The sequence below is a fragment of the Phoca vitulina genome, unplaced genomic scaffold (genome assembly GCF_004348235.1).
Source record: "Phoca vitulina isolate PV1807 unplaced genomic scaffold, GSC_HSeal_1.0 scaffold21, whole genome shotgun sequence".
NCBI lineage: Eukaryota > Metazoa > Chordata > Mammalia > Carnivora > Phocidae > Phoca > Phoca vitulina.
Window position 1 is genome coordinate 23,820,761 of NW_022589724.1, and position 24,437 is coordinate 23,845,197.

A 24,437-nucleotide genomic window follows, 5' to 3' on the forward strand; every position below is an offset into this window, starting at 1 on the left:
CACCCTAACTATCCTTTTTTTTTTTCATGTTCTTTCCCAATCTTTCCATATTTGTACATGGCTTTTTCATGATTGAATAGAGTATTGTGTAACTTTGTATTCTTCTTTTACTACATGTTATTTCATAAACCCTCTCCAGTTTCTAATAGACATGGTTGGTTTTAATAATTTGTATTGGCTCGCAGATAATCTGTCATATGATTTTATAGCATTGTGAATGTTCTCCTGCTTTTGGATACTTGAATTGTATCCAGTTTTTTACAGTGAAAATATTGCTCACAGCTTCGTATATGTAGTATATTTTGTTTGTTTTCATTACTTTCCTGGGATAAAGTTCTTAATGGCATAGAAATAAAGGTTATAAGCGACATATGGCTTTCCCTATGGTTAGCCAAATTTTATTGTTCCTTTTTCAGAACACTCAACAGCACTCAAAACTAATAGCAAAAAAGTACTTCCTCTCTAAAGAAAGATTTTGTAATGATAAAAGGTTTATCAGTTTACATTTTGAAGATGATCAGCTTTTATTAGGATTCTCTTCTCAAGCATTCAAATACCATTAAAGCAGAAAGATTAAATTAGTTTGGAAACCCTCTACAGTTTATTGCAATTTTACAGAGACAGGGGATACTAAATTTTTTTCCCCATGGAAACAGAAGAGCCCATGAGCATACTACCGAACCTCTCTGTACCTGATTTCCTCGTCCATAAAACGGAGGTGGTAACAGTACCTCCCTGTAGGGTTGTTGTGATGATTAATTGAGATCGTTCATATAAGGTGCTTAGCACAGTTCCTGGCACGTGGTAAGTGCTCAATAAATGTTAGCTGCTATTATTATTAGCTGCTATCAACACACACACACATATAAAATCTAGTGTTTTTTTGTGTGTTTTTAGACTTTTTGAAAAATGGGATTCTACCAGAATGTGGACATTTATGGTTACCTCCTTGGTCTAGATCTACCTCAGGAGTTTACATTTCACTAGAGAACTTGATTTTGTCCCATAGATCTGTAGCAGTTCTTTGCCTTGATGACTGTGTCATCTTAGACTTCAGGAACACATTTTGATGTGCTGATTTTGCTGACAGGATAATGGTCCTGACAGTAAACAGTGCTACGTCTGTGATGGTGATAAGCTTTTTCTCCGTGTGCCCTGGCTACAATTCCAGCACTTTCCAGCAGTGGCTAGAGTCTCTCGGAGGGCCTCTGGCACCATTGCAGGCACCAGAGTGCACTCTTCCAGCAGCTGCACTGTCGTGGTGATTCAGGAAGACAGAATATTGATACCTGAAGTTTTCAGATGTGGAGCAGAGAGTCATACAGGAAGAGTGGAGGAAGGCATTTTTTATTATTTAAAAGGGTTTAATTCTAAATTTGATACTTTTTCCCCTCCTTCAGCATGGAGATGTCTGAATACATGAATCTGCATATAAAGATGCGCTGTTGGAAGTTCTGTTAGCGTGAACTGCTAATAACAGTAACTTGAGTGGAAGCGCTTTAGAAACCCATCATCCATGTAGTTTGCACTGAACTTCCCGACACTGTCATGCAGAATTTTGGCAGTGATGAGAAAATGGAGCCAATCCTCCCAATTTTGTGCCTGGGCAAGGCTCTCAGACCGAGAAATGGGATGAGCAGGCAGCTGCATGGTGCCTCTTAACATTGAGATATGTGCTCTTTTTAAGTCTTACCTCCTAATCCGCCTTTGGGATTATGCTACTGGTATCATACTAACATCAGAATTGCTACCAACCAAGGGGAGCTAATTCTCTGCTCTCCTTTCCCCTGCAGATGATCCCAGCCCTAGACTCAGTGCACAAGCTCAGGTCGCTGAGGATATTCTGGACAAATACAGGAATGCCATTAAGCGAACCAGCCCCAGTGAAGGAGCAATGGCAAACTATGAGAGTGCAGGTGATCATCATGATAAAGATTTGAATGCAGTTGACGCTGAACAACGTGTGGGGTGTGGGGGTGTGTGTGGGGCGGGTGGGTGGGGACACCAACGTCCCACATAGGTAAAAATTTATATGTGACTTTTGACTCCCCAAAAACGACTGATAGCCTCCTGTTGACTGGCAGCCTTAACAACATAGTCAGTTAAGCATATTTTGCATGTTATATGTATTATATACTGTATTCTTACAATAAAGTAAGCTGGAGAAAAGACAATATTCTTAAGAAAATCATGAGAGAATACATTCACAGTACTGTATGTATGTACTGAAAAAAAAATCCACATGGGAGTGCCTGGTTGGCTCAGTCAGAAGAGCATGTGATTCTTGATCTTGGGGTTGTGAGTTCGAGCCCCACACTGAGTGTAGAAATTACTTAAAAATTAAAAAAAAAAAAAGAAAAAAAATCCATGTATAAGTGGACCCGTGCATTTCAAACCTGTTGTTGTTCATGGGTCAAGTGTTCTAACTTTGGTATCACAGTGAAAAGTGATCTGAATAAAAAGTAGCTTTTTTTTTTTTTTTTTTAGAGATTTTATTTATTTATTTGAGAAAGAGAGAGCACCTGAGAGGGGGGAGGGTCAGAGGGAGAAGCAGACTCCCTGCCGAGCAGGGAGCCCGATGCGGGACTCGATCCCGGGACTCCAGGATCATGACCTGAGCTGAAGGCAGTTGCTCAACCAACTGAGCCACCCAGATGCCCCTAAAAAGTAGCTTTTTAATAGCTATTTTGAATAGCTGTCAGAAAAATATGGTATAATCCCTAAGATAAAGTAAGAGGAAAGAAATATATATAAAAGCATAAATTACATACTGCATGTGTTTCTGCTTGTGTGGTGCACAGAGTGTCCCTGGAAGAATCTGACTGGTAATGTGAGATGGCTCAGGGAGAAATCATAGGGAGCATAAAGGGAAGCCAAAGTAGAGGCGGATTTCCCATACTTATTATTTTGAAAAGTTTCAAAGGACAGAAGAGTTGAATAGTACAGTGAAGGTCCATATTCTTTCTACCTAGACTTTATCAGTTGTTAACATTTTGCCGCATTTTCTCTCTGTAGATTTTTTCCTTTTTTTCCCTGAAGCATTTGAAATTATCTCCTAATAAAGATAGTTGTCCTACGTAAGCACAGTATTTTTATTACAGTATGAGTTTTTATTCCTTTTGATTTTATATATGAATGTATTCTCTAAATTGGTTAATTAAAAACATAAAACCAGCTGCAGGAGCCACAGATCTGTCCCAGCTCATCCTTGGGCAGTGGGAAAAGCTCTAGTAAAGAGCCCTGGAGAGCTGAGGGCAGGGTTCACCTTAGCCACCAGGTAGCTGAGGGCTGTCCAGCAAGCCACTTTCTGCTTGGGCAGGATTCCATGACTATAACATGAGGGTGTTATGTAAGATGATTTTTGAGGCCCCTCTTAGTTCTGTGGTTCAGCAATTCTGATTAAAGGCAATGAAAGTCTGTGACTTAACAGATAATGCTTCAGTGCTTCATTGAACAACTCTGACTGTAAAGTATAGTGCTAATTTATGGTCGAGTAGCTCGAATACCTCCTTGTGCTAGACGCTTCCAGGTTAACCTGCTTTTATCCTCTCTTGGGTGGGTTTGTGCAGAGGTCATGGGTGATGGTGAGAGTGCACATGACTCTCCCCGAGAGGAAACGCTGCAGAACATCTCGGCCGATGATCTCCCGGACTCTGCGAGCCAGGCGGCCCACCCTCAGGATTCTGCTTTCTCGTACAGGTATTTCTTTGATAGGATTTCAGATTTGGGGTTTTGGACTTTTCATCATCACTGCAGTTGCTTCAAGTCAAATGATTCATTGAGCCACCGAGTAAATGTATAGAGCAGAGAGATAAGAATGAAATGCTTTTTCCTGAAAAGACTGCTTCACTGTGGATGCCATATATCAAAGGCTTTAATTCAGGGGTGAAAAACCAACCACATGTGCTCACAGGGGCCACGTCAGTCCTTTAAATGACACAAGTGGCAGTCCCTTTGCCCACACCAAGCTCCCCGGCCACATGGGAAATGCTGGGGGAGACTGAACGGATGGCAGGGTCAGCTGCAGTTTCAAGCAGTAGAGCAATAGGAGGGGCTTCTTGTCAAGTGGTGAGCTTGTCCTGTGGCAGGATCAGCCTTTCTCAAGAGATGTGGTGGAGGGCATTCTTGGTTTGCGTGATGAGATGGTTCTGGTGACTTCCGTCTGACCCTCTCTGACCCTGCTGACCCTGGCATAATGCCCCTTTCTCATTCTCATAATGTTCATTGTGAGACTCAGTATATGTTGCAGGGTCCAAAGGACTTGTTGTTTGACTGATTCTGGTGACTTTACAGAATGATCCTGCCCAGAGCATTTTTATAGCCTTGCTCCTTGGGTAACTAGAAAGCCTGTTCCTTTAAGTGAGGTGTCAATAAATTAAAAATTATCTTTTCTTTATGACTGCTTGAAACATTTGAGTCCTGAGGTAGCATATTAATTTATATAGTGAGTGTTCATAAACTGTGACCATATCTGCATAAAGAAATTACTGTACTTTTGGGGTGTCTGGGTGGGTCAGTCGGTTGGGTGGCTGCCTTCGGCTGGGGTTGTGATCCCGTGGTCCTGGGATCGAGCCCCGCATCGGGCTCCCTGCTCGGCAGGGGAGTCTGCTTCTCCCTCTCCCTCTGCCCTTCCCTCCACTTGTGCTCTCTCTCTCTCCCTCTCTCTCTCCAATAAATAAAATCTTAAAAAAAAAAAAGAAATTAATGTACTTTTGACTCATTCTTCAGAGATGCAAAAAAGAAACTGAGGCTTGCTCTTTGCTCTGCGGATTCTGTTGCTTTCCCAGTGCTAACCCATTCAACAAGGAATGGTTTACCGGACCATACAGACCCAGAGGGTAAGTTTTTCCTGTATTTATGGGTTGAACCATGTGAAACTGCTTGTACACACCTGTGTAAGCTATGTAGCAATTCCATGTTTCCATTAGTATATTCGTATTAGCATCAGGTAAGGGCACTTTGATTCCTGATGCTTCATTGAAGTGAGTGGCAGTGCAGCTTAATTCTGCTGATCCGTGGTTGAGCAGAACTGACGTCCCAAAGGCTGAGGGATGGCATGCAATGGAAATTCTCGACAATAACAGAATTCTCTCTCTCTCTCTCTCTCTTTTTTTTTTTTGTTTAGACAATGAAATTGTATGCTTCTTAAAAGTTCAAATAGCTGAAGCAATTAATTTACAAGATAAGAACTTAATGGCTCAACTTCAAGAAACAATGCGTTGCGTGTGCCGCTTTGATAACAGAACTTGCAGGAAACTGCTGGCCTCTATTGCCGAGGACTACAGGTATTTACCCCAGCCTCCTGCACCTGTCGCCCGGCGTCAAGGATCTTCTTCCCTGTCTTGATTTCACAAGTGAATCTAGGCTTACTGCAACATGCTGGGCTGTGTTTATCTGGATGTAGATTTCCAAGGAACACATTTGGATATTTATCTGGAAATGTAGTTGTAAATGAGCAGCTCTCACTAACAGAGAAGTGCACTGTCCTTCAGCTTTGCACTGAAGCAGTGTTAGCAGAGGGGATGGGCGCTCTAAGGATTGTTACAATTAGACTATAAGCAGATAATCGCTGATATGTTTAATGATCTAGTGGTATATTAACCTGTATTTTGTTGTTTTAGTCTTCTGTAGCAATCAGTTTCCTGTGAGGTGTGAGGTCTTACAGCATGGAGACCATGGGCCAATATAAAATAGATCAAGGATGCCTAGGGACTTAGTAACATGTAGTGAGTTAGGTAGCTAAGTGGTCAGCCCAGTAGGTGTTACTCTTCACCAACACGAGCTGGCAGCATGATTAGTTCTCAAGACAGTTGTCTGCAGCCTGACATGGTTAATTCATAAAACCAAAGGTCGTATTTTTTTATAAGAAAAATTAGGACTCTTCGTCTCCAAGAAAGTGTGCACTGTATGTATATGATGTCCTGCAAAGTCTGTTTCCTTTTAGGAAAAGGGCGCCCTACATTGCTTATCTCACTCGCTGTCGGCAAGGGCTGCAGACCACGCAGGCCCACCTGGAGAGGCTACTGCAGAGAGTGTTGCGGGACAAAGAGGTGGCCAATCGATACTTCACCACTGTCTGTGTGAGGTTGCTGCTTGAGAGCAAGGAAAAGAAGATCAGGGAATTCATTCACGGTAACTAAAGACCTTTAGATTAAGCATCTCTTCAGCCATGTGTTAGTGGGGAGATTCAGAAATTTTTGTACCGCTGGTGTGAGTACTTGCATGTCTAAGAGTAGGTGTTTTATGGATTCTTAATCATTAAACCGTGATGTCGAACCAGTAAATTTCATTTTTATCATGGATCGAATATCTGTAGTTTATACAAAATTGGGAAAATTGGTTAAAGTTTTGGGTTCACAAAATTCTTCTCATACTTAAAGCATATCATTAAAAATTTTTTAATTTTTATTTTTTAATATTTTAAAATTCCATTACAATTAATGTACAGTGTCGTATTAGTTTTAGGTGTACAGTATAGTGATTCAATACATTAGTCAAAGTATGTCATTTTTATAACAAACCCCTTGCTCTTAAACTTTTGCATATTTCTTACCTTTCTCCCGATTTTAATGATTTGGCCACATACTCTCCTAAAATAAACCATACCCAGATACTTTTGGCTTTAAGTGCATAATATCTGCGTAGCTAGTTATTAAAATGATTTCTGTCGTTTCCTTTTTAAAATTATTCAGATAGTGTATTTAAAAAATTATTATTTTGCATTGGAGACTTTCAGCAACTCACAGCAGCTGATGATAAAACTGCTCAGGTAGAAGATTTTCTGCAGTTCCTTTACGGTGCGATGGCCCAGGATGTCATATGGCAGAATGCGAGTGAAGAGCAGCTTCAGGACGCTCAGCTGGCCATCGAACGGAGTGTGATGAATCGGATTTTCAAGCTTGCTTTCTACCCTAACCAGGATGGGGACATACTTCGTGACCAGTGAGCACTCCCATGTTTACTGCGCCCGGGTTGACCACATAGGGGTCCATCAGCCAGTCCCTTGTTTCACACCAGCGGTGCTGAGACTTAGTAGGTGACCGTGAAGGCAGTGCGTGTTACCATTTCTCACCCGTCTGATTCCAAGATCAGAAAGAAGGATAACTGTCTGTTTTCAGGGCAGTGGGAATGAGGCCGGAGGGTGTCTCAGTTGCTGTGGCCTTTTTGGAGGGCCCTGCTGCTCTTCTGAACCAGCTGTTCTCCGCTCCTCTCTCTTCCTTCAGACCTTGACTGCAGCCCTGCCGCCCTGACCTTTCCAGCTGGGTCCTGCCCTGGCAGGGCTCTCCGGGGCCTGTGTACCTTTTGTTAGCACTTGCCCTCCTTGTGCTTTGACATTCCTCCGCCTGGTGCTACTGACATTTTGGGCCCGGTAGTTTTTTGGTGTGGGAGGCTGCTGTGTGCCTTGTGGGATGTTTAGTGGCATCCCTGGTCTGTACACTCCAGCTGCCAGTAGTGCCCCCTGCTGTGAGAACCGGAATGTCTCCGGGCACTGCCAAACGCCCCTCAGGGGGCAGAATCACCCCCTTCGTGATCACCGCTGTGTGTGGTCGTCTGGTGAGCGCCGCGCCCCTCCACTGGGTCATCGGCCCCACGAGAGCAGGAACATCGTGCTTTGTATTCACTCTCCCCCAGCATCACGCACAGTGCTTGACTTCCATATGCCCATTATATGTTTAGTAGGAATGAAAAGCTCTACATTTGGGTATCAAAAAATATCTGGAAATGTATGGTGTATGAGTTATGTCTCAATAAAGCTGATTTTTAAAAATAATCCTAAAAAAAAATTAATCCTGAAAAAAAAAATACCTGGAGTGGTAACAGGGGTTATATTTTGAGTAATGAGAATAGGGATGATTTCATATTTTCATGTTTCCTTTTTTGCATTTTCTTGAGCACTGCTTTCCAACCCTGTGTCTGCCCCGAGCATGCTGAGGTGGCTTCCGCGCTCCCCAGCAGTAACACTGGCTTCCTGTGCCAGTGGCTGTCAAGGGGTCCATGTGCTAGGACCTCGGGGTGACTCATGAGTGGTTTATAGAAGGATTCTTTCATGGAAATGCTAAGATCTTGCGTGTATGTTCAGTGAATGGGTTAGGATTGTTCCAGCCTGCCTCTCCCACTGGTTCATGCTCTCAGAGATCTACCCAGGCTTCTGTACTTAATTTGCCAAATGGGACCTGTTTTCTCTCCAGAGACCAGTTTTTGGCTTCCAGAATGGGATAAGGAGTTAGGGACATTCAAACTATTTACCTCAAAGAGTAGCTTTGAAGCAGATTATTCATACCCACTCCTCCATGGCATTTCTGCAGGTGTTATAGAGTGGACAGTTAACATAGTGTTCTGGAAAGAACAGTGGAAACCAAGAAAGCTGGGTGTAGCCCTTGCTACTAATCCCTGTGTGACCTTAGGCAAATCCTTCACCTTTTTAAGCCTGATTATTTTCATCTATGAAATGAGAGAGAGTTTGAGTGTTCTCAAGAGCCCTTCTCTATCTAAACTTCTGTGATCTTTGGTTTCTGGCTTTTGATCCCTATACTTCCTCTGTGCTTTGTACTAATTAGTGTGTCCAGGTGGCTTCTGGGCTAGGGCTCCTCTCCTTTGTCCCTTGGAATGTGCTGTCCTCGGCTAGGAAGGAAGGACTTCCCTACTCTCCCTTGTCTCCCCTCAGCTCACTTAGCATTTCTAAGCAGATCCTAAGTGTGAGACTTTTTTTTGACAAGACAGAATACTTATAGCTAAGAGATACTCTCAACTGTAATTGTAATCTGTATCTCAAATTAAGTTTAAATGTTTTGAAAAAATCAATTATGACTCTTTGTGTACCTTATCTGAAATATGTATTTACATATGTGTTTTGGGGGGTTTACAGGGTTCTTCATGAACATATTCAGAGATTGTCTAAAGTAGTGACTGCAAATCACAGAGCTCTTCAGATACCGGAGGTAATGCAAGTGTGTATGGCACGGGCGGTACTCGTAGTTGCTCCGTATTCCATGTGCATGGAGACAGAACGTAATGAATTATAAAGCACGACTCGCATTAGCTGTAATTCCAACTGTAAAGTTCTCAAAGGTCCTGGGATTAAAATTGCCTGGCATGGAACAGCACCTCAGTGGGGAGATGAGGAGGAGGCTGCACTGAGGGCCCTGAAGCCACCCTGCCTCCCGCTGCCGTGCTCCCCATGGAGGTGTTTTGTTTGTTTGTTTTAGAGAGAGATTGTGATGAAGGAGATCCGAGGGGGAGAGAGAATCTTAAGCAGGCTTCGGACGCAGGGCTCTATCTCACAACCCTGAGATCATGACCTGAGCCGAAATCAAGAGTCGGACACTTAACCAACTGAGCCACCCAGGCGCCCCCTCCATAGATGTTTTTATTGTCCTGTTTCTGCAGAAAAGTCCCATTTGAATAAGGAATCTGGTGACACTCCACAGAGTGTGACTACTATCATTCCAGGGGAGGAAATTAAATCCGACTGTGATGTCAAAATTACCTTTTTAGTGTCATACAGTTTTACAAAATAATAGGAAAATTTCAGGTATTTGAGCTTTCTGGTTGTTTTATTAAAGTCCCCACTAATGAAATATTGATTAGCATGAGTTTTTAAATTATCTTTTGCCTTTTTGAATCTGTTCTTTCTAGAGCTACTGCAACAAATGTACGTATTTTTAAATTTTTTTCTTTCAGAAGTAGCTTGTTTGTGTTTTTAGAATCAGCTACTACATGTAGAGAAGTTCCATTCTAGCTACTAAAGAAAGAGAAGTATTTGAAACTTTTTGAATTCTAGGTTGGGTGTTATCGTATGCCCTTTTCTCCATTAATGGATATCTGGGTTACTTTATTTGAAAATGTAAAGCAAATTATTTAAAAGTTTAAAAATTAAGCTTCAGTCTTAGTGGGAGGGGAAGGAACAGCAACCTGGCTTTACTGAAGAAAGGAAAAGGCACCAAGCTTGCCCTTCTGCTTCCTGACACGGAGGTTGCTGTGGTTGCTGTTAGATTCAAGATCTGTCTGTCTGTCTCTGGTCTCACTTAGGTTTATCTTCGGGAGGCCCCATGGCCATCTGCACAGTCGGAAATCAGGACAATAAGTGCTTACAAGACCCCCCGGGACAAAGTGCAGTGCATTCTGCGAATGTGCTCCACCATCATGAACCTCCTGAGCCTGGCCAATGAGGACTCCGTCCCTGGAGCAGATGACTTTGTCCCTGTTTTGGTATTTGTGTTGATAAAGGTGGGCCCCTCACTGTTATTAATGAAAAGAGTTTATTTGGCATTTCTAAGCAGGGTGGTGCAGGTCTTCCCATGCTCCAGAGACCTCAGCTCTTCCCAGTCTCAAGCTCTGTGTTACCCAGAAAGAAAGTGTCTAATGTGAAGTTTGGTTCTGTCCAGAAGTTACAGTTTTCAAAAGAAAGAATAGGAGGACCAGATTGCTAGATGAACATTTCCAGCTGTTATGTGCCTGAGGTTCTTGGTTGGGGCTTGGTTGTAATTACTGAGTGAATGAATGAAGGAATGAATGAGGGCAAGTTCTTTTTGTTGTGCTTTTCCCATCTTCTTCCACATTGAATTCTTCATAATACTTGTCACATGAGCTATCAAATCTCCCAAATACCTCTTTTCTCTTTTAGCCTCTTATTTTGTAATTGTGCCATATTATTTATTTATTTTATTTTATTTTATTTTTAAAGATTTTATGTATTTGACAGAGACAGAGATAGAGCAGGAACACAAGCAAGGGGAGTGGGAGAGGGAGAAGCAGGCTTCCCACTGAGCAGGGAGCCTGATGTGGGGCTCGATCCCAGGACCCTGGGATCATGACCTGAGCCGAAGGCAGACGCTTAACCAACTGAGCCACCCAGGCGCCTGTGCCATATTATTTTAAAACGTACTGACATCTCTCTCTCTTTTTTTAAGATTTATTTATTTGGGGGGGGTGGAGGGAGGGGCAGAGGGAGAGGATCTCAAGCAGTCTCTGCACTGAGCACAGAGCCTGACATGGGGCTCGATCTCACAACCCTGAGATCATGACCTGAGCCAAAATCAAGAGTTGGACACTCAACTGATAGAGCCGCCCAGGCCCCCGTATTTGTGGTATTTCTGCAGTCTGAACTCTTAGCTCAGTCAATGACCCATAGGATCAGTGTGCGGTCAGCCTTCATAACTCCTGCTGCTGGCCTCACTCTCCTCTCTTCCACATGTGGTGTGACTAGTTCCTGTGCAGAGTCCGTTTGAACGTGTTCTGAGGCACAGGCCTTACCTTCTCCCAGCCACTTAAAACACCTGTGTCCGTCCTTTCCCCATGAAGAAAGTCAAAAAGCAGGAGATGCTCTGTGTTACCTCTGGCAACAGAGGGCATGTTCTCTTTTTAGTTTTTTTCTTTCTCAGCTGATTCTGCCCGGACTTCTAACTCACTTGGCGTATAGCATTTATTTCCTTATCTAATATTTTGGAATCCTGGGATGTTGAGGAGGTCTGCGGGGATGAGTTCAGCCTCCTTAGGGACCAGCAAGCTTCAGTGACTTACAAGGGTGGAAAGCTCTAGGTAGTTCAGCTGGCCCTAGAACCCGAGTTGCCTTTCCAGTATACTGTTGTTGCTCGTAGTGGCTAGGGTTTATAAATCACTTCCAGAGAAGAATTTGGGGATTATTTTCAAAAAGGACTGGTAGCTCTTCCACAGAAAAACATTTGAAGATGTTAACTTAGATGATTTTTGCAGAGCTCTATATCTGAGTATTTGACTCTCGTATTTTTCACTTCTCTAGGCAAATCCACCCTGCTTGCTGTCCACTGTCCAGTATATCAGTAGCTTTTATGCCAACTGTCTGTCTGGGGAGGAATCCTATTGGTGGATGCAGTTCACAGCAGCAGTGGAGTTCATTAAAACTATCGACGACCGAAAGTGACCAAGACCAAGGCCCACCAAGGCCGCAGACTGTTAGGCGGGCAAACAGATCTCTTAGAAAATGTACCAGCTACTTGGAAGGCTGAAGATTGTTTTTGTATAATATTGTACAGCATTCAGACATTTTAAAACAGATCTTTACTAAACAGATTAATGAGCTAACAAGCAGGTTCTCTTTTCTTTGGGCTCTTTTCCTTTCTGTTGCGTATTTGGTTATTTTCTTGTCCCAAGTAGAGAATTAGTACTGCAAAAAGGGACCACATTTTTCAGGTATTTTGAAATATTAAAAAACAGAACAAAATCTAGAAAATTCCTAGATCTCCATTCATGGATACCCATTCTTTCCTTTTATTTAAAAAAATAAAAAGAACAGTACACCTCTTTTTAGATGCTGTCTAATCTTACAGGCATCTAATGGAAGGAGAATTCCAGCTGCACTGAGAATTATAACGGTGGTGACATCAGTGGCATTATCTATAGATACACTCACCTCGATTGAAAAGCTAAGAAGGAAATGTAAATATAATATATATTTATATTTGATGTAATATGGACATCTTCAGATTCTAATAAACACGGAATATTGCTGATAGTAGGTTGTGACGTACCCTCTTGTGAAATGGTTTCCTGGACAAAGTTTAAGCTGAGCTTAAAAGCAACAAGTACACAGAAATACTAATTAAAGTGGAAAACAGTTTCTTGAACTTTCTAGGTGTGGAGTTTGATGCACAAGGCTGCCTTTGATGAGGGGTATAACAATCACTTAGACATTCCTCACCACAGACGTCTTCGAGCCTGCAGGAGGAAGGAGGTAGACCCTTTAATCGCCATGCATTGCGTACAAAGGAACGATAGACACCTGATACGTTACTGTGGTTCTTCTTATCTGAAATACTGAACACAGTGTAGAAACCCCAAACAGAACTCCTTTCAAACCTTCGATTGTAATATATTTTTGATGATTATTCACATTGAATGACAGACCAGGAATTCAGTGAATGTCATTTTTTTTAAAAACTAATTTGTATTGTCTGCTCTAGTGATACAAGTTTTACTAGTGATAAACTATTTTAATCAACCATATTATTCTTATGGAAAAAAATCTATTTTGGCAGGTTTCTGTGCCTTTATTTCCCTCTTTGAACAAAAGTCTATGTTTCAGTATTTTGGTTTGATTGTATATTGATAATCAGGAGTGGGTTTTGGTGTCTGAGAAATTGGCCAAGGAGGCACACCAAAGCTTGAAGCACAAGTCTCGTACCTAAGTCATGACTGACTGGTTTCACTTTGTATGTTTCCTAAACATGGTGAGCTGCTTTTATAACGCACCCGGTCCCATACTTTGAGTCCCTCGTTGCAGGCAGCATTTCTAGGCGTTTTTAAGGGAACTGTGACAAACAACCTTGAGCAGATGAATACAGAGGCTGTCTTCTTCTCTCCAAGACCTCTGTGTTTAATTGTGCCTAAAGAGGCCGGATTTTCTTTATGCCTCCACCTCTTCTCATTCATTTATTTTAAAATACCAAAATAACAAGTTGCATAGGAGTGTGGGATGTGGTTTCTGCTTTTTAGGGAGAGATCAGAATTAAACTAGTACTACAAAATGTCCTTTGGGATGTTAGGTCAAGCAATCTGTGTGGAGTCCTGCGCTTCAGGGGCTGTAACTGTCAAACTTGCCTGCGTATTAGATTGTCCAATCCTATCCTACACACTTTACGAGACGAACAGTCTGACACGATTTCTAAGACCCGAGGGGGAGTCCATTTACTTCAGCATTTGATTCAATAAATGTTAAGTCAGTAGAAGACTCGGAATAGTTGGAATGCATTATTATGGGATTTCATAGAGATTTTTTTCTCCAAATGGTTCTCCATCTCTGCTGTGTTATCACTGTGGAAATAAATGCGAAGCTGTGGACGTGGCACAGGGCTCTTTCCTGGGGAGGAGAAGGTGGTGAGTTGGGGGATTTCGGGCTGCGCTGGAGGCAGGAGGTAAGGGCCGAGCAGCGCTAGAGCCAATGGTGAGGGTAGAAGCCCACAGACCTGGCACCAGACGACGCCGGAGACAGGCAGGGGCGTGGGTCTCCCCTCAGGTGCCGGCAGCGCAGCCCCGCTGTTTAAGGAGCAGCGAAGTTTCCCGCTGGAAACCCGCTTAGGAGCACGGACAAACCAGCATTCACCGTTGCCGGTTTCATGTGGCATCATGACTCATTACGGTGCCAATCTCTGAATTGAGGAGTTGGTAACGCATGGCCGTGGTAGGGCGTGAGACAGCCAGTGATTGGATTTCGCTCCTTCAGGAAGGAGGAACGGTTGTTCCTCGGTTCTTACCACACTTCCTCCCAGTACCTGTTTTGTATGAAGCATTAGTGCAAAAGTGTAAAATCACCCACAGGAGACATTCAGTAGCCATTGATTATTACATGGAATTTGCAACGATAATGTTAAATGGAGAGAGAGTGGCTCAGTTCACTGAAATCTTACGCAGTTAACTTCTGGAATGAGAAATGAGTTTGTATTTTGTGTTAATATTCTGCTTCTGGAGACGGTTAGGTAATAGGAATACAGATTGAAGATTGTGTTTCCTTGTGAAATTGTTTTTTTTTAAAACCTGGTCAACGTTTTGTTTGCTTTCTCCACTTTAGTTCACATCTCAGCCACAGTAATTGCTTTCTTCTGATTTTTCTTTTAAAAACCTGCTGATGAAAGCCTTTTTTAAATACAGATATTAAATCGCTGTAGTAAGAGAATTAGGCTTTGTGAGGGATTGAGAATAGACGTGTTGCATGGTTTTTCTTTTCCTGTTGTGTCCTGGAAGCCTTTGTTTAACACGGACTTTCAGTATACGTGTTGCTGAGGTGCACGAGCAAGAGAACAGAAACCGGGCCCAGACAGTGGCCAGGCTGTGCTGAGACCCTGTAGCCGACTGCGCATGCCCATCCAGCACCTCTGTCGAGTCGCCTGCCATGGGGATTCCAATTTGGGCCAAGTAAAGGTCAACTACATAATTAAAATGCGGGAGACTAAATTTAAAGATTCCTCTCTCTGATGTGATTGGGTGTGGAAAGGGGAAGTTGGACCACACTTGCTCAAAATTATTAGTGGATTACATAGAAGTGATAGAAATGTAGTGGGGTTAGCTTCCTCCATGTGTGTCTTAGACTTTCTCTTCCTGCCTCTCCATTCCTGCTTTATTTCTTTAAGGAAAAGTCTGTATTTGCTGTCTTTTTAGTTCTTTTAAGTCTAGTGGATTTACTCTGTATGCAATTGCCATCATTGGGGCGGGGGGATCAGAAACAATCTTGTTGAAGCTCAAAGAATTTTTAGTAGGTTAACAGTGATGAGACATTTGAGATATTTTGAATGCCAAAATGCTTGAGAACTTTGCCAGATTAATACTTAATATATTTTAGAATGTAGGTTACCCAAGAAGTAGGATGACCAGGAATCACTTTATTCCTCCTGAGAACACTCAGAGAAAGGAAAACATAGTTTGCTTCAGTGTCATGGTTGGTGTGGAGTCACCGTGGAGCTGGTGTGTCCCACAGGCCTGCACTCAGCAAAGGTTAAGTTCAAGAGGGAGGAAGTCCTCTCCACCGGGTTCGTGGCAGATAGTGTGGGCAGCAGCCACACGCCGTAAGAATTCACCTCTGCTGAGCTGATACTCTGTCTTGTTTACCGTATTCTTGTGCTTCACCTGTATTAAAAAGCGTTGTACTGCCTCTCCTCTTGAAACTGATAAAACCTTCTATAAGCCTCAGCTAATGAGCTTGCACAATCTTGTATATGTACAGGAAACTCCTCCTGTCTTCTAATGTGATGACTGATGTATCATTCTGTAAAGCTGATTAAAAAGGGAGAGCAGTTGAATTCACTGGATTTTATGTTTCCATCATCTATTTTATACGCAGAAGCAGTTCTGAAAGTTTCTTTGACTTCAAATATTACTAATTTCTCCATGAATTCACACTTGTCTTTTTCTCCTGAACGTCTAAGGATATTTGTTAAGTGTGGTCCAGGAAGGAATGAGCATGAACTCGCGGTTGCTAAGGCGATGGTGAACATTTACTGGTTTCACACAGTTTGTTTCTGACCCTTGTATTCGGTAGCTACTCATCAGCCTTAGTTCTGCGAACAGAAGTCCCCATCACGGTATTCACTGAAGCCTTTATTAATCTTTTCAGCTGAGGGGAGGTGCTATCAGACAAGGAGCCCTTGTCACAAGCTCACTCTGCAGGCTTCCCTCACTGGTGGAAAGGTGCTTTCCCTATATTGATTGCACTTCATTTAGAAGGAGACATTAAAAATTTTGATTAGGGCTCCATTTTCATTCAGTCTGTTCAATATTAAAATCAATGCTATCACTTGCCTAAAACTGAAAATAGAATTCAACTTTTCTTGCCAACTTGGCATTACCTCTGTGCTTGGACTCCTGTTATATTGTACCCACTCAGCCCCGGTCTCCCAGTAAGTGGCTCCGTAGCCTTTCCCGAAGGATGCTGAGCTGCGTCACTGTTGAGCTAGGCCTCCCTGTAGTGCTGCCTGTAAGATGTGTCACGATCCCGAGAAGGGAGATCATTTCTCAGAAGCGCTTCTTGGCTATAAATGTGTCCTCTGCCTAGAGATGTAAGGATTCATTAAAGAGCTTTTGCTTCAGTCATTTCATTCCAGAAGAATCCTTTTCCATCTTCTTGGGGTACCAAAATGCAGTACATAGACTTCAAAAAAAAAAAAAAAGTTGACCAAAGAGACCAGAAAAATCTCTGGCTGTGGGGATCCTGAAAACATCTTCCACATGTGGGAATAGCTCTCAGTTCCAAGTCATTGAACCTGTTGTAGATGCTGAACATGAAAACCACAGTAGACTTATTTCTGTTAACTAGGAATTCAGCATATTGCTGGCCGAAACCATTAAATTTTATGTTCCTGTGAAAAGAGTATCTGATGTGATTTTTTTAAAGTCATCTCTATGCTGGACGGGCTTGACCTCACGACGCTGGGATCAAGAGTTGCATGCTCCACCGACTGAGCCAGCCAGGCACCCCTTTTGATGTGATTTTTTATTTTTATTTTTATTTATTTTTTAAAAATTTTATTGATTTGACAGAGAGAGACACAGCGAGAGAGGGAACACAAGCAGGGGGAGTGGGAGAGGGAGAAGCAGGCCTCCCACCGAGCAGGGAGCCCGATGCGGGGCTCGATCCCCGGACTCTGGGATCATGACCTGAGCCGAAGGCAGACGCTTAACTGACTGAGCCACCCAGGTGCCCCTGATGTGATTTTTTAAAAGAGGACATTTTCACCTCAGCTTTCCTTACCCCTCTTAATTTGTAGGTTTGACAGAAGTTTTGTAACCAGGGCTGTTGATTCATATATGTAGCTGCTGATGTTTCTTAGTCATTCCTGGGGAATTCAGTCGGGATCTGTCCTGACTCTGACCAAATGAATTATAATCTCCAGGAGTGGGACCCAAAATTGTGCCCTAGGGAGTTCTGTGAACCATTGTTTTCCAAACTTCCCTCTTGAGAATCACCTGGTACTCTTGTTTGTAAATCCGAATTTATTGAGGATGGAACCAGGCATCTTTACATCCTTTACATCCTGGCTCTAGGCTATCTGGGCTAGAGAGTCAGGAAAAGACCAAAGATTAAATTTTAAAAAAGGAAACGTAGAAGCCACATTTCAAAGACCTGTATTACAGGTACTTGATCAGTGTTTCAGACGTGAGTCTGAAAAAGTTGGCAGCTTGGTTCTCGGAAGATCTCTGAATCATGTGCACTTACCAGGGCAAGTGGTCAGGACCCCATCATGAGACAGGTGGAAGAAAAACACCCAGTCACAGCATTTTCTCCAGCAACAGGAGATGTGGCAATGAGGGAATAGTGAAGCATACAAGGGGGTGATGTCAGTCAAAAGACGACATGGCACAGTATATCGTTATTCCAGGCAGGTCTCAGAGATGGGGCCTGTGGGCATATGAAGAAGGGTCTGGAATTTATGGGGAAGGGGAAGTAGACTATGGTGAACTCACAGATATAAACAATGGAAGGTGACCAGCAACCACTGTCCTAGCTGATAACATTTTATTTCTGAGTGACCAAAGGCATGGGATGGACGATTCTTTTTTTTTTTTTAAAGATTTTATTTATTCATTTGAGACACAGAGATAGAGAGAGAGAGCGCATAAGCAGGGAGAGAGGCAGAGGGAGAGGGAAAAGCAGGCTCCTAGCTGAACCAGGAGCCCAGTGTGGGGCTTGATCCCAGGACCCTGGGATCATGACCTGAGCTGAAGGCAGACGCTTAACCATCTGAGCCACCCATGCGCCCCTGGACGATTCTTTTTTTTTTTTTTTTAATTTATTTATTTGACAGAGAGATAGCACAAGTAGGCAGAGCGGCAGATAGAGGGAAAGGGAGAAGCAGGCTCCCTGCTCAGCGAGGAGCCTGCTTCTCCCTACAACCCTCCCCTCTCTCATGTACTCTCTCTCTCATTCTCGCTCTCTCAAATAAATAAATAAATCTTTAAAAAAAAAAAAAAAAAGTATCTTCTATAAAAACAAAAGTAAGTCCTCCAGGTGACATTCTCAGGGAAGTTTGAGAAGCGCCCAGAGAGCATTTCACAAAGCATGAACCAGTGGCCCATCTGCACCACCCACCTGGGGATGTCCGTAAGCTTGTGATTGCACCCCATAGCCCCTGAATCAGAATTTCTGGGGGAGGGCCCAGCAATCTGCATTCCTAGCAAGCTCCCCATCTGACTCTGATGCTCGCTAAAATTTGGGATCCACTGCAGAAGGTGTTCAATTCCTGAAGGCTTGGCTCCAAGTCCTGTAAGGGTAACAGGTGTGAGGAAGACAGGCTCTTTTAAAGGAGAACTTTTGCCAGACAGCCAGTCCAATTTATCCTCTAAGGATGGCTCTTTTTATTTGCTTAAGCCCAAGTGTTTTCTTTATAACCCATGTGGTTATGTAAAAACTCTCTTCCCCAAACCTCAAATGGCTAAACATCCCCAGAGGATCTCAGTGTTCAATTTTCGGTACGAAAAGGTATTTATCTAATCTTCCTGTTTTCTTCGCTTTCAACGTGTCTCTTCCATTCCTGTTGTGTTTTGTTTTCCCTTCGTAACTGGTGTCCCCGTGTGAAATGACAGCATTGGTTCCAGCAGCCCCTGGCTTCTGACTCGGCTTCTCCCAAAAAGCAGCCTGGGCCTGGCCCTGCTGACAGCGAGAGAACCTTCGCTTCCCTCATCCCCTATTTTCGTTCCCCTCCATCACTTTGTGGATTCCAAGTCCTGGATTTATTTTCCTCCCTCCTGCTCACCTCACTTCTTTTTTTTTTTTTTTAAGATTTCATTTATTCATTTGAGACACAGAGATACAGAGAGAGAGAGAGAGAGAAAGCATCAGCAGGGAGAGAGGCAGAGGGAGAGGGAGAAGCAGGCTCCTCGCTGAGCCAGGAGCCCGATGTGGGGCTCCATTCCAGGACCCTGGGATCATGACCTGAGTCGAAGGCAGACGCCCAACCATCTGAGCCACCCAGGCGCCCTCACCTCACTTCTTGATCACCAACAACCCCGTGTTCCCTCTTTTGTGGCGACGCTAGTGACAGGGGCCGCGCTGGGGGAGCGAGTGGGGAGTGAGTCTGAGGAAGGGGAAGGAGGCAAGTGGGTAGGAATGGGACAGACGACACAAAGGGAAGGCGGTAAGGGCCTCCTTCCAGCACCTCCCCCACTGCAAGGCTGGACCACACCCACCAGCCCGAAGAGGGTTTTTTCCCCCTCCCCGGAAGACTCCTGCCACCTCCTGAAAAGCCACGGTGTTGAGTGGTGTCTGGTCGTAGTACCTGGTGCGGGAGCCTGAAGATGGTTCCCATCTCAGCTTTGCCTCTAACCAGACCTGAGGCAGGTGACCCCTTCCTGAATTGGGCTCTATTACCTCAATGACTCTTCCAGTCTCTGGTTTGGTCACATGTATATTACAATTAATATATATAAAATCTTGAAATAGTTCTCCTGTGCTATCATCTAACTGAGGGCTGGAGCTAAAGCGCACGGACACTGTGGAGGTCACGGAAAGGGGGCAGCCCTGGCTAGGCCCCTAGACATTCCAGGCACGGTCAGCTGAGGAGCACAGAAACCACTCGAAGGGAACCCAGTTTTAACTGAAAGGCTCCATTGTGAACCTACATCTGTTGTGCTGTGATCGTGAATACTAACCATAGTGGAACAGTTTCTGCAGCTTAAAACCTTCCGGATTTGGATACTTGAGTCGGTTCGTGCCCTGCGGTCCTGCCTCTGGGGTTCTTCTTCGCTGCCCCCATCTCTATATCGCCCAGACCTCCTGAGCGGCTTCTCCGGAGTGTGCCTCCACCCCCACGGCCGCTTTTCCCCAGCTCTGTTCTCACAACCGCCTCCCTCTCGCCCTTTCTCTTAGGTGCCCTTAGAATTGATGAAGTCTGATCAGATTCCTCTTCTGCCTAAAATCTTCTTTCTTCTATTTTGGTTCCAACCTACTTTTCAGCCTTATGCCTCTGTCCTTCTCCAGCTCCCACTGGGGCCTCAAAACGCTCACCTCTGCCCCCAACTGTCATCCTTCGCCTGCCTGTAAGCCTCTGTCTGCCCTTACTGAGCCCTCTGGTTTCAACGCCTCTCCCTACCAATCCAGCTTCAAAGGGAGGACGGCAGACCCCCCCAGAAGCCCCCATCCTTCCCTCTGTCCCCAGTGAGGCCTCATCCCCCTGTACACTTCTCTGCAAAGCACTGATTGCCCCGGAACCCATGCTCTCCAGGGACTGTCCCACCCCAAATGGCAGGTGTCCCCAAATGTCTGCAGATGGGGGTGGAAGAGAGGACAGACCATAGTAGCTCCTCGGCAGGGAGATTTCACTATTTTTTCTCCCCAAATTCAGCCCCTGTAGGGACAGGGGCTCTCCGTCCCCCACCTTCACATCCTCTGGGAAGGCGCCTTGCCCCAAAGCCCTTGGCCTCCGCCTCTGTAGCCCCAGCTGGCGGAGGAACTGATAAGGAGCCTTGTACCCAGCAAAGTGTGGGCACAGTCATACCAAGTCCCGTCTGCAAGGAACTTAGACTGTATGCTCAGCCTCCGGGCCAGGGTCAAGGTCTGCGGGCCCTGCGGGCTCAGGCTGGGGATCCAGGGTCCCTGGGTTCTCCAGCTGCAGCTGGTCCTCAGGTCTGGAGACACCAGGGCATTTGGCTGGCCCTCAATGTCTCCTGCTGTGCACCCCTGGCTGGGCACGGAGTCCCCGGGTTCCAGGCTGCAGCCTGCCCACCACTGGGGTGGTTCACTTGGGGCTGCCCCAGGGGTGCCAGGGCTGGGGTCATGCCCTTCCTGCCACTTCTTCCCTATTCCAGATCCAGGCGCCAGGTGGCTGCCACGCAAAGAATTGTTATGGGCCCTGCTGGGCCACATGGAGCTGAACCACCAGGGAGATGGAGTCACCAGGAATAGGGAGCCTGGGGATGCCCTGAGGGGCAGAGGATATGCCACAGTGTTGCCTCTCAGGTGTGTGCCCCCCACACCTTACCAAGCACAGGATGGGGATGGAGGATGTCAGGTACCCTGCTGAGCGCCAGGCCCAGTGGCAGCCCACTCACACCCAAGTTCAGCTGTCCGTTTGCACCACCCTCTCCTGACCCTGGCTCCCCAGGCACTATTTAATCCTACTCTGTGTAGTGGGGATTATCATACCTATTTATTAATTTGGGGTGGGAGCTACAAACCAGTGTTCCCTGGGACAACAGTGTCCCATCCTGCAGGAAGTCTGGAATTTGAACCCACCGCAGCATGCCCGTCTTTGCTGGCTCTTCTGAGGCTTCCCCGGGGTAGGGGCCATGTGAGAAGGGCTGGGACTTGCTGTTTCCTGGGTTGCTGTTGGGCTGGCCGGTTTCCTCCCAGGCCCCTGCTTTGCTGTTCCTTGGGTGACATCTTGTGGCCAAGGACAGGTACACACCATTGGCTGAAAAGGCTTCCTGGTGAAGGCCTGGTCAGGCCCTTCTGGAGGAGGGGTCAGGATGCCCAGGAGAGTGGGTAGGTTCCTGGACACGGGAAACACCAATCAGTGCCCCAACTCTTTACTGGGACAGCTCTAGACAGACGCCGGGACTCATGCAGGCCCCCTCCCACTCGACACACGCGTACACCACGTTCCTCCTTGCCTGCCCTATGTTATAGCAAACAATAACCATTTTTCTCAATATACAAAGGTTTTTTTTTTTTTCCTTTTTTTAAAAGTAGTCTGTACACCTAGCGTGGGGCTCAAACTCACAGCCCCGAGATCAAGAGTCTCATGCTCCACCAAGTGAGCCAGCCAGGCGCCCCTAGGAAGTGTTTCTATAGCAACCTAATGGCAAGGTCATCCCCATTTCATAGATGAGCCAGCAGCCCTGAGTCACATAGCCAATGAGGAACCAGGTCAGGACTTGAGCCCAGCTCTGACAGGCTCCTGGGCTAGATGACCTCGCTGGACAGTCTAGTTCTCAAACTGTGGGGACTCTCGGACCCCATCCTTCAGGAAGGTGCCACCAAGGGTGTGCATATTGTTAGTCACAATAATGCCTCGCGTTTCAGGACCATTTTCATGTGCCAGGCACAGAGCTGAGTGCTTTATACACGTTATTTCACAGAAGCTGGGTAGTATAATGAGCCCCATTTTACAGATGAGGAAGCTGAGGCTCGGAGTGGTGAGGTGGTTTGTATAAAGCCACGTAGAAAATAAATGGCTGAACTCGGATCTGATCCAGGTCTAGAGGATTCCCAAGTCCTTGTTTTTAGCTACTGAGGGGTCCTGTCTGCCCCTCTGCAAAATATCAGCCCAGCAGGATTGGGGGTGGGGGCCCCTCCCATGGGGTGGAAGCAGAAGGAGCTTTGCCAACTGTAGAGGATGGTACCCATGATAGTTCTTTATTATCCTGATCCTGCTGTGCACTTCTCCTGTGCCTGTGATCCTCTCCAGGGCAGGACTGGACACGGGTGGCCTCCCTAGTACCCAGCATGAAGCCTGGCACCCAGCGCACACCAGCAGATCGGGCTGAATAGGATTCTCTGGAGCACGGAAAGCCGACCTCCCCGCTTCCCCACACACAGCTAGGTCCACTCCCCAGTGTCAAGGCCACGGCAAGGACAGAGGGAGCGTCTCCACCTCCCCATTCTCCTTGTTCAGAAGAAGGGGTGACCTTCGCCTCCTCCTTTGTTGTAACAGGCTGGCACCTGGATTCCCATGCAGGGCCCGGGGTGGGGGGAGAGGACCTGGTTGCTGGGGACCCCTCGCGGACCCCTGAGAAAGCAGCAGGGCAGGCGGAATATAAATGCGGCCGTGAACGCAGAGGAACAGATGAGAGAGAGCCTCCAGGTGACTGGGTGGAGAGGACCCACCAGGGCGGCCGCCTCCTCTCTGAGCACAGATTGAGCCCATGATGAAGATGAATGGAAACCCCTTTGCTGGAAAATGTGGAGGCAATCAAGAACGCTACCTGTGCCGAGGGGCCCTCCCACCAGCTCTGAGCCGGGAAATGTTAGGATTTGGAATTTCAGCAGCGGCCACGTGGTTAGCCCGGAAATCAGGCAAAACTCGTGACAAGCAGCCCCAATTACAGGATAAATGATACAGGCCGCCCGTTAGCTTGGCAGGAGTTAGTGGACTCAAACAGCGGCGGCGGGCGGGGACCGGGCAGCCTCCGCAAGCAGATGACAGCTCGCTCCAAAGAAAGGCAGCCCGGGTTGGTGACAACCGCTGGCCCCTGCCTCGGGCCCCTCGGTGAGGCGGTGTTAATGACCAGAAGCTTTTCGAGCCAGTGACTGTGGGAATTTTAAAGGTGGGAGAGTGTTTTGCGGGTTATCTGGTGTTTGCTGATGAAAACAAACCAAACTTGTCGCTTCCAAATCCCACACTGGGAGGCAGGACTGATGAGGACACTGTGTCTTCATTTTCCAGGCCGAAAAAAATCCCAATTTTTCTCAATATGTCCACCGCAGAGCAATATGTGATCATTCGGTCGCACGCACGGTGGACCAGGAGGAAAGGTTTGCGGAGAGAATTAATATTGTTGACGAGATTGCAGGGGGCATGTTTAACTCACTTCAGGTGCTCTAGAAGATTCGCACAATGGATAAGCTAATTACAAATCATGCCTATTTATTCATTAAAAAGGACCTGGGGGAAATTCAAAGAGGCAACACTGTCTTAACTTCATTCAATTTGCAGTCTGTGATTAAACGGAACACAGCTGTAAGACTCCAGAAATGTTGCCTAATACCCGCCTTCTCCCTGGTTGCGACTGACCTCTTCTCTGGGGCCCTTTTCCACCCTCCAGCAGGGTCTTGTTGTCCTTCTGCCCTTTGGACGCTCACTGGCTACTTGGGACTTTGGGCAAGTCCCTGCGCCAGCCCGCGTCTCAGTTTCCTCATCTGTGAAGTGGGTTCATGACCCTCTGGCTGTCGGGATTCCTGAGGAATAAGGAGGTGACGGATGTTCAGGGGCTGTTCCAGAGCTCAGACCGTAGCTCTGTGGGAGGGGCCTTCTCTG

The 24,437-nt window shown here is 45.6% G+C and overlaps 1 protein-coding gene and 1 pseudogene across 9 annotated transcripts in view; both read left to right on the plus strand.

The window, feature by feature from the left end:
• Positions 1-12,493, plus strand: part of GAPVD1 (GTPase activating protein and VPS9 domains 1) — a 74,462-nt gene extending 61,969 nt beyond the window's left edge. For 8 of the 9 annotated variants that reach the window (XM_032418244.1, XM_032418242.1, XM_032418240.1 and 5 more), the window contains 9 exons: positions 1,794-1,916; positions 3,570-3,699; positions 4,729-4,838; positions 5,126-5,285; positions 5,945-6,132; positions 6,729-6,942; positions 8,867-8,939; positions 10,030-10,227; positions 11,759-11,899. In XM_032418244.1, the coding sequence (XP_032274135.1) occupies positions 1,794-1,916; positions 3,570-3,699; positions 4,729-4,838; positions 5,126-5,285; positions 5,945-6,132; positions 6,729-6,942; positions 8,867-8,939; positions 10,030-10,227; positions 11,759-11,899 (1,337 nt within the window). Of the gene's footprint in view, positions 1-1,793; positions 1,917-3,569; positions 3,700-4,728; positions 4,839-5,125; positions 5,286-5,944; positions 6,133-6,728; positions 6,943-8,866; positions 8,940-10,029; positions 10,228-11,758 lie in introns of all 9 variants that reach the window. The other variant, XM_032418238.1, reaches the window with a different exon arrangement.
• A 1,653-nt stretch (positions 12,494-14,146) lies between these two features.
• LOC116641343 lies at positions 14,147-24,005 on the plus strand (annotated as a pseudogene).
• Positions 24,006-24,437: the final 432 nt, after the last annotated feature.